This window comes from Macrobrachium nipponense, chromosome 11, assembly GCF_015104395.2.
Source record: "Macrobrachium nipponense isolate FS-2020 chromosome 11, ASM1510439v2, whole genome shotgun sequence".
Lineage (NCBI taxonomy): Eukaryota > Metazoa > Arthropoda > Malacostraca > Decapoda > Palaemonidae > Macrobrachium > Macrobrachium nipponense.
The window spans coordinates 23,306,600-23,316,268 of NC_061087.1; the positions used below are offsets into that span (position 1 = coordinate 23,306,600).

General features: G+C 35.6%; 2 protein-coding genes across 2 annotated transcripts in view; one reads left to right on the top strand and one right to left on the bottom strand.

The window, feature by feature from the left end:
* LOC135197819 (uncharacterized) overlaps positions 1-2,817 on the bottom strand; it is a 68,546-nt gene extending 65,729 nt beyond the window's left edge. Inside the window, exon 1 of the mRNA XM_064225083.1 lies at positions 2,664-2,817. The gene's annotated coding sequence lies outside the window, so the exon portion shown is untranslated. The remainder of the gene's footprint in view (positions 1-2,663) is intronic.
* The window catches only part of LOC135197753 (alkaline phosphatase-like), a 17,406-nt gene extending 9,507 nt beyond the window's left edge, over positions 1-7,899 (top strand). The window contains exons 9-14 of the mRNA XM_064224872.1: positions 3,368-3,464; positions 4,050-4,147; positions 4,533-4,656; positions 5,155-5,455; positions 6,053-6,219; positions 7,078-7,899. Coding sequence (XP_064080942.1) covers positions 3,368-3,464; positions 4,050-4,147; positions 4,533-4,656; positions 5,155-5,455; positions 6,053-6,110 — 678 coding nt within the window. The 3' untranslated portion in view covers positions 6,111-6,219; positions 7,078-7,899. The remainder of the gene's footprint in view (positions 1-3,367; positions 3,465-4,049; positions 4,148-4,532; positions 4,657-5,154; positions 5,456-6,052; positions 6,220-7,077) is intronic.
* The last annotated feature ends 1,770 nt before the right edge of the window (positions 7,900-9,669 follow it).

A 9,669-nucleotide genomic window follows, 5' to 3' on the forward strand; every position in this document is an offset into this window, starting at 1 on the left:
TTTAAGTGTCATTGAAGCGAGGGATAAAAACTGCTTATAAGTTGTTTCCTAACTGCGTTCCAAGAAAGTACGAAGCTGTAAAAGCTAATTCTTGAATTAAGTCCAAGTTCCTTTGAGCCATAGACAGTAAATAACGATGTGTCGATCCCCCGCCGAGCGTGTGACCTCGGGAGGCCGTATTGAAACATCCAGTCCAGCTCATAGTACTATACGGGAGTGACGACAAATGAAGGGAGTAATTTGCTTCTTTTTCTCCTATCGTGTATATATATTATATATATTATATATATATATATATATATGTATATATATATATATATATATATATATATATAGTATATATATATATATATATATATATATATATATAAACTTCTGCATCAATATTATCAGCGTATAAAATGACTTGTTAACTAAAGCAAGAGTTTCCATAAAGGCCTACCTACCTCCGAACATTTTTTAATGGCAAGCAAATACGGTGTCACATTCGTTTAACAAACTCCAGTTTGTTTAGCATGTTTAGCTGGGATCACTTTCAGCGGAAGGTTTGAAAACACGTTTAGCTAAGAATGATTTTTTTTCCGTCGTGTTCTGCTTTGTAAACAAACCGACTACAGAAAAGGCTAGCAAAGTTATTTCTTTCTGTTGGAACTATACTTAGAGAGAATTGCTAAGAAACGACTACCACAAGAAAGTAATTTTGAAATGAACGGAATAACACTGAAAATTCCCTCAGAAGCAATAGGTATAGGTCTAGCGTTTGCCTGGCATCGATCCTATATCCCTTGAGGTTACCTTTCTTAAATGCCGCCTTTTCCTTAGGATTCGACAACTTTTACCGTAGAGAAACTATTTGGTTACATCTGATATCAATTGTATCTTGGAAAATGGTTTAAATGATATAGCACCTTACCAAATGAGCAGTTGGAGGACATGGGTGTAGCCTAGGCTACCAAACTTCATTTTCTTGCTATTACCAATCATTAGTACTATCGATTGATGAAAACACAAATTAAACCAGGATTTGTTACATATACAAACATACAACCATTTTACTTTGTTCGAATAATGCCAGTTGCTTGTATGGCTCGTTTACGTCGTCCTAAAATTTGACGTATCGGAATTTCGTAGAGGAACCACGTCTGGTAGAATGCATTTTTTGCTAAGCAACTCTAAGCTGCCTTTACTTATCTACAACTGAAAAATTAATGGCATAGAAAGTATCCCAGAGGCCCACCCACTGCATTGAAATCCTGATGACTGACAAAATACAATATGTGTCTTTGTGCATCCCAGTAACATGTTTAGGAGACGTTGACACAACCAAGTAACCAATAGGTCTAGTTATCACCAAAGTATAAATAGTATCACTAAGAATTTTTTAATAACGAGCTAGGTCTTTTTATTTTACTTTCTATAACCCATCATAATAACATTAATGATGTGCTAATTCCTAAACTGAAATCACTATTGCACTCTCGTGCCACAATAATATTCTGAAAATGTAGACATGTACACCAAGAAAACGTATATATTAGCAACTAATAGGACATTTATCTGACTAGCGCAAAATGAAGGGTAAATAACGTTCAGTATGCTTTGCCTGCCTGTGAATTATATTTGAGCTTTATTTTTATTTTATTTATTCATCCATAGCATTTACAAACAATACAACGCACCATTATTGATAGAGTGAATGAAGCTAAATAGCAAGGCACAATAAGCCTAAGTGGCTATTTAATTTTCGCTGTGCCCGCCAAAGATAAATTATTGAAAGACATGAAGGAAAAGGGTCTAAGTGAACAAGATGTACAGGACAGAAGAAGATGGAGAAGGCTGACTAGAAACGGCGACCCCATATAGAAATGGCAAAAGCTGAAGGCAAAGAAGTTCCCGCTGATTCGAAGACGGTGCAAGGTTCAGCACCGGCATGTGGCGCCACCCTGGTAGCGGCCATCCAAACTATGTAGTAGATTCATAGACATCAAGTCATGGCAACACTGTGAAATACACCGCCCGCAGAGGGTGTGAGAAAAATGGTAGAGGGAGGACACGAGAAAGAATAACAAACGAATGCTAATGAGAGAGAATAACAAACCAATGGAGAGGGAGAGAGATATATAACGGCGATCCCATTGTCTTAAAGCACCTTATTATAGGACGAGGCCTGCACTTCTTTTCAAACTATTAACTGACGAAATTCAGTACTTTTCATATGAAAATTGTAAATGAATAATATGCCCTAACCTTTCGTAAGTACTATAAAGCTCATCGAGAAGTGCATAAGATTTTCAATTAGGTTGACCCTTTCCTTATCACTTATCATCTGTCCTTCATTTATAGCTAGGCTATACCAGATTCGAGGTCAAATCGACACAACGCAGATAAACACATTTTCAATGTGGCTCCAAAAACAGTTATTTTTATACGTCCCTCTTTTGGATGAATAAATACTTTCGCTAATGATTAACTTTTGGTGTATCTAGTTTAAAACACGATGGGATTAAGGCAATCAGCAGCCGATACCATCAGCAGTGTTGCCATGACGTAATTGAATGATGAGGACAATTTACTGCGCTGACAGATCAGATGATTCCGACTGTAAACATTCACCTGACTACCACAAAATAATGGCTAAATAACACTCATTATGCTTTGCTTACCTGTGAAATGTTATTCCCCTTTCTCTTGAGGTATTCTTGTGCCTATTCCTGCAATGACAAGTTGCACAACGCACTATTATTGATATAACGAACGGAACGAAATAGCAGGGAACACTCGGTCTCTATTCAATATCCGCGGTCTACGAAGGTTACTGGAGGAGCGCCAACCTGGTGGCGGCCAGCCGAACTACATAGTACTACGTCCCCATTTTTATCATTGACTATACTATGAGATTTTCAAGTAATTTCTAGCAAGCATGATCGTATTGTATTAATTTGGTCTTTCAGAGCTGTAGCCAGATGCAATTAAAACCGCTCATTAAAAGCGATTTTAGTGCCTTGCAGTTTCTTGACGTTTTTGACACCTCGAATGTCAAAGTTTGACTGAGAATAGTTTTGGTCTGACATAACTTCTGGTAATGAATTTGGTACAATAATATGATTGTCATTGCGATTGGTGATAAATAAGCTTCTTTATCGTGTTCATAATCTTATCTTTACCCCTGACCAATGCATATTCACTTTTAGGCAGTTATTTATATAATAATATAATATATTTGTCTCATACGTCATGTCATTTTCCTCATCCTCTTCATACACGCCTTCCTCATTATTCCTGCTATTATCCCTAGTTTAGCATTCACCGTTCTTATACTGCGTTATCCATAACCTCTTGTTTTAATCCCTTTTTTACAATTCTTCAGCACGTCGATCTCGAAGACACTTTGGTGATTGTGACAGCCGATCATTCCCACGTTATGACGATCAACGGATATCCAGAACGAGGCAATAATATCATCGGTGAGTTAGACCATAGTACCATTACTACCACTACTGCTGCTACGGCTGTTATTATTATTATTATTATTATAATAAATTTGACAAAAGTTTGTTTATGAAAAAAAATATAGGATAGGTCTGGCTAAAAAAAGTTTGTTACGACTAAATATTGAAGGATCTATTATTATTATTATTATTATTATTATTATTATTATTATTATTATTATTATTATTATTATTATTATTATTAATAAGGGTTTGTTTATGAAAAAAGTCTATAGGTCTAGCTTAAAAAGAACCATTTGTTACGAATAAAACTTTGCAGCTTTTATCTATCATTATTATTATGATTATTATTATTATTATTATTATTATTATTATTATTATTATTATTATTATTATTATTATTATTATTATTATTATTATTATTATTATTATTGTTGTTGTTGTTGTTGTTGTTGTTGTTGTTGTTGTTGTTGTAAATTTGACTAGGGTTTGTTTTATGAGAAGAATATACAGGTCTAGCCAAAGATAGGAAAATGAATATTTACAAATAAACGTCTACAGGTTTTGATTTATTATTTGTTTTATCTCTCCCTCTCTTAGGTTTAAGTGGAGAATTCTCCGAAGTTGACGGACTTCCTTACACCACCCTTATGTTTACCAACGGTCCTGGATATAACTACTCAGTAGTAGATGGAAAAGTTAGTACTGCTTTAGACCTATTCCAAGTTCTTGGCACTAGAGAGGTCCTGGTTTGTCATTTATTAGAGATTTGCTTTATATATACAACGTTCCAGATTCAGAAATCACCATAATTTAGGACGCTTCTTGTTAATATATAAATATAACAATAATACTAATATATTAATATGCTAATAAAGATATGTTGATATGCTACTAATGAGAAAATATTGATGTACAGGTAAATGGTAACTTGAAATATCTTTATTAACATACTTCATTTGTCTAGCTAAGTATTTGTAATTTGAAATATAATGTATCCATAGATTCCCTGATATAAGTTTACAAGAAAAATCATGGACCCATATATTTGCGGATGATCTTCTGACCTTTCGCAATTTCCAGGCAGTCAGAGTTGACCCTAGCAAGCAAGATATCTTCGATGCAGACTTCAGGTACCTGTCGGCCGTGCCAACGGCGCCAGACAACGAGACCCACGGGGGCGAGGACGTCGCCGTGTGGGCGGCTGGTAAGTCTAAACACTCTGCGGGAGTAACACGTACTTTTCCGTTGCAGTGATTAGCATTATTCTCATTTTTTAAGATAAAATCACTGTTATGTATGTGAATAAATATAGCAAAGAGTAACTCTATACAGAGAGCTTTTGGGAATCTGTTGTAGTCCCCGAAAGATCTCTGTAGAGATTTATTTTTAAAACGTATTTGTACCCATACATAACTGTAGATTTGTTTCTCCATTCCAAAGACTCATGTTACTATGAATATTCTTTCAAATTATGAAGAATTGTAGTTAAAATATCACACTGCAATGTCAGTCAGATTGCAGTATACGACATATTCAAAAGTAAAAAAAAATAAAAGTTTTTAAAGGTCTTATTAGTAAAAATCATGCGGATTCTTTGCTCTACAAAGTTGTAGTATAAACCATGAAATGTAGAACGAGTAGTTCAAACACAGCACTGGGTTTTGTAGTATTTAAGCTGAAATGAGCACTTATGTTCCACTAGGCCCCATGTCCCACCTGTTCCATCGAACTCACGAGCAGAACTACGTTGCCCACGTCATGGCTTACGCCTCTTGTGTAGGACCAAACACAGGGAGCAAATGTCAACGACCTGCTCACGCCAAGTTCACCAAGGGCCCGATACCCAACAGACCCTTCGAGGCCTCAGGCAATCCCAGCATCCTTGACCAAATTCTCGCCAATGCTCAGCGGGAGCAGCCGTCGTGGGATCCACATCCGGGAACACGAAGTTCCCGACGTTGTCCCCGATTCTTCAGCAGCTGTTGGAAGACAACGAGGACAAGGTGGGTGGAATTGCCCCCTAAACCCCCTATCTCTCTCTCTCTCTCTCTCTCTCTCTCTCTCTCTCTCTCTCTCTCTCTCCGCTCCCCTGATTTTGTTCGGAATGTGGTTTTCGATCTTGGTAAGGCTTGGTATCGTGCATTACACTGCAGAACGATCACTAGTACGAGCCAGCTTCATTCCAACTCAAACCTTCGTATTGTAAGTTGTAGTGGTGTATAATACACAGCTGAGCAGTCGGTAGTACGAGTACACACAGCTAAGCTATCGCTTGTACAAGTACACAGCTCACAGCTAAGCTATCGCTTGTACGAGTACACACAGCTAAGCAATCGCTAGTACGAGTACACAGCTAAGCTATTGCTTGTACGAGTGCACAGCTAAGCTATTGTTTGTACGAGTGCACAGCTAAGCAATCGCTAGTACGAGTCACGGTCCAGACAGAACTTGTATCTAGACCGTGGCCCGAGTATACACAGCTAAGCAATCGCTAGTACGAGCGCACAGCTAAGCTATCGAAGGTAAGAGAACAGCTAGGTAATCGCTAGTACGAGCCAGCTTCATTTCAACTACAATGACTTAAAATGATTCTATTGCAGATCATCGAGGCCCTCGGAAAGGAAAAGATTAAGCCCTTCCCGCCGAACTCCGAAATGAAGAAACTCCTTGAGGAGAGCGTCCTTCACCCCCACAGCATGTAGTCAACTAAAAGAGATGGTGGCCACCGGATGGCCTTTCGTATCACTCAGTAGCCACGCTATTCTAAGTAAGTCACCTTCGTCCAGTTCAATTTTTCCTTGTTTTTTTATTGAGCGTATTATTCGCAACTCGATAGCTAATGATATTACGGAATTATTATAGATTATTATATATTATATTCAGTTTGATTATCTGGGCTGCTAATGTCAGTGAGAACCTTAATCAAAGAACTTAGCTTTTTTCTTTTTCTTCTTCTTCTTTTGGGAATGCGAGTCTATAATGTGGGGCACTTTCTAACTTGTTCTCCAAGATAATGCTTTGTACGCACAGCTGCAGTGTTTATATTAAAAAAAGGTTTGTTTGTATATCAAATGTGTGCTAATGTATAGGCGAATAAACACCTGTCCTTTGAATAAGATGGTATCAAGGAATAACTGGAATCTGACTGAGAACGAATGAGATTTACGAGTAAAATCCCAGTGGAAAGAGATGACTTTAATTTTCTTGACTGGGTTCATGGAATTGACCGATGAGTAGTCAAAACAAGTTTGTCGGAACTCCATTTGAAATGAGACCCATTAAATCATGTTAGGTTTGAGATGTCTTGAAAATGCCAAAGTTAATGGGAAAAAAATTCTTATGCTCACTGCTTTTGATTACAGCAAGGTGACGACGTCAGTTCCATAGAGATTTTATTATGAAAGTACCGTTCAATAACTGTAGTATATGCATTACTGTAAATATTTCAGTTGTATATGAAAATATTCAACATGTGTGTACGTAAATCATTCGACAAATGATACTTCCACTAAAAGTGCATAGATTAATAACGCATTCTCAAGTCTCATTTTAACCCAATAACACTAAATCGATAAAGCTTAAAGTTACTTTCCGTCTGAATCTTTATAAACCCTCTTTTTTTCAGATCCGGTATTCAGGTCAGTACAAGGAAGAGCTACCCTCGCCGTGGCGTGGAACACCAAAGATGGACTCTGGATATCAAATTATGAATATCTAAAAATAAAAAAAAAATATGGAAAGTTGTTCTGAAAAGTTAATGTGTTGACTGCGGACTGGTTGTCTGTTATTTATTTAGGTGTTTCTATATATGAGTAGATTAAAACTTTGATCACATTAAGTTGTAACTATTATCAAATAGACTATTATCCTGCAAATTCCCTTTTTTCTTATATGTTTTTCAGTGAAGTAAATTGTAAAAGTAGTGGCTATTTGCTTCCTGATACTTGTGGCGTAGAATTCCAGAAATATTATGAGTTTATGGCAAAACATCTTTGAGTTTTTTTTTTAGAATAAATTCAAACTGAAGCCACTGAGGAAAATGTTCTCAGATTCAGCAGCTTGTACTTCTACTCTTTATCAATATAATATTTTTTTTTTTTTTTCATTGCTTATGACCGTTTGCTTTAATTTATTACCTACATCGTAGTCTGTAGACACTCCTTATTTATTTTGTATCGTCCTCAATCTCATTTCACCCTTTATGTCTTTTTTCGTGTTTATTTATGGTTGACATTTTTTTCCATTTTCCTTTGATTTATTCGTATAAATTTCCGTGAACAATTAACTTTTTATATTAAATTAAATATTCTTGATGTTGATGTACATCTATTGATTTAGACTTACCTATACTAGCTGTAGATGTACCTACATGCTTATATACACACATATATGTATACATACATACATACAAATATTTTATACATACATATATATTTATATACATATGTATGTATGTATGTATGTATGTAGTAATTGTTTATTTTTGGGGGTAAAAAAAGTATATATATATATATAATATATACATATATATATATATATATATATATATATTCTATATATATATATATATATATTATATATATATGAATATATGCATTCTTCCGTTCTCCACTCAGCCATTTCAGTATTCTTTGTGCCATATGAATATTAGAACCTATCGAATGACCCATTTATAAATCACACCACCTTCATGGGTTTAATATTGCTTTCCTCAGAGTATTCTCATCTGAAATTCAATATTGACCTTAATTATTCTTTCCAAACCTTACTGATTGAAATACCTCCAATCATTTGGTTTCTGACGTATTTTCATTCACTGTCCTTTTTTTTATTATTTATTTTGCCTGGTTATTTATCTTGCTTTTCTGTATGTTTATGTCCCTTTCGTCTGAATTGTCAACCTTCTGTAAACATAAAATACCCTTTTTTTTATATCTGAAATATTTTTTTTTTTGTCAAACGAAATGATACCCTGTCCAGCTCAAGATTATTATCAAGTTTTGTTATGGTACCAACATTAATAAACATATTTAAATCTATGTAAGATTTCAGTTTAGCATGTGTTTCGTATTTCTCTATAGTCTATACAGATGTATAGGATATGCATAAATAACCATACCCACTATACATATATATATACATAACATATATATATATATATATATATATATATATATATATATATATATATATATATATATATATATATATATAGTGTGTACGTATGAACATATTTTTCTTCCTTATTAAGGTAAGAACATCTATTGTATGAATGTTAGTAAAGTTAATCAGTAAAATCAAAGACAATGTAATTCACTTATAGTGAAGATTTATCCAATAAAATTTACGAAATTACCAGTGTTAAAATTCATTGTACACTATCAGATTTATTTTCATGCAAATGGCATCATTACTAAACATTATGGCCGCCACTATCTAAGAGGGTCATTGCATGACTGTGAAAGACGCAAAGGATATGTACTCTTACTGGGATGCCAACAGAACAAACTATTCGGAACCAACCAGAAAAGACTATACAGCCAACTAAGAGGGGAAGACAACCACCCAGAAATTCCTGAAGCCGAACCAAGTAAGAGACTCTGGGAAAACATATGGAGCAATCCAGTATCACACAACAAACATGCAACATGGCTCCAGGAAGTCAAGGAAGAAGAAACACAGAGAATAAAACAAAGATTCACAGACATCACGACAGACACAGTCAGACACCAACTAAAGAAAATGCCCAACTGGAAAGCCCCAGGTCCCGATGAAGTCCATGGATACTGGCTCAAAAACTTCAAGGCCCTACACCCAAGAATAGCAGAACAACTCCAGCATTGTATCTCAAATCATATGACAATACACAAAGCACTACACCCAAGAGCAAATACGGACAGACTATACATAACACGAAAGGAAGGAGGGAGAGGACTACTAAGTATAGAGGACTGCGTCAACATCGAAAACAGAGCACTGGGGCAATATCTGAAAACCAGTGAAGACGAGTGGCTAAAGAGTGCATGGAAGAAGGAACTAATAAAAGTAGACGAAGACCCAGAAATATACAGAGACAGGAGAAAGAAAGAAAGAACAGAGGACTGGCACAACAAACCAATGCACGGACAATACATGAGACAGACTAAAGAACTAGCCAGCGATGACAATTGGCAATGGCTACAGAGGGGAGAGCTAAAGAAGGAAACTGAAGGAATGA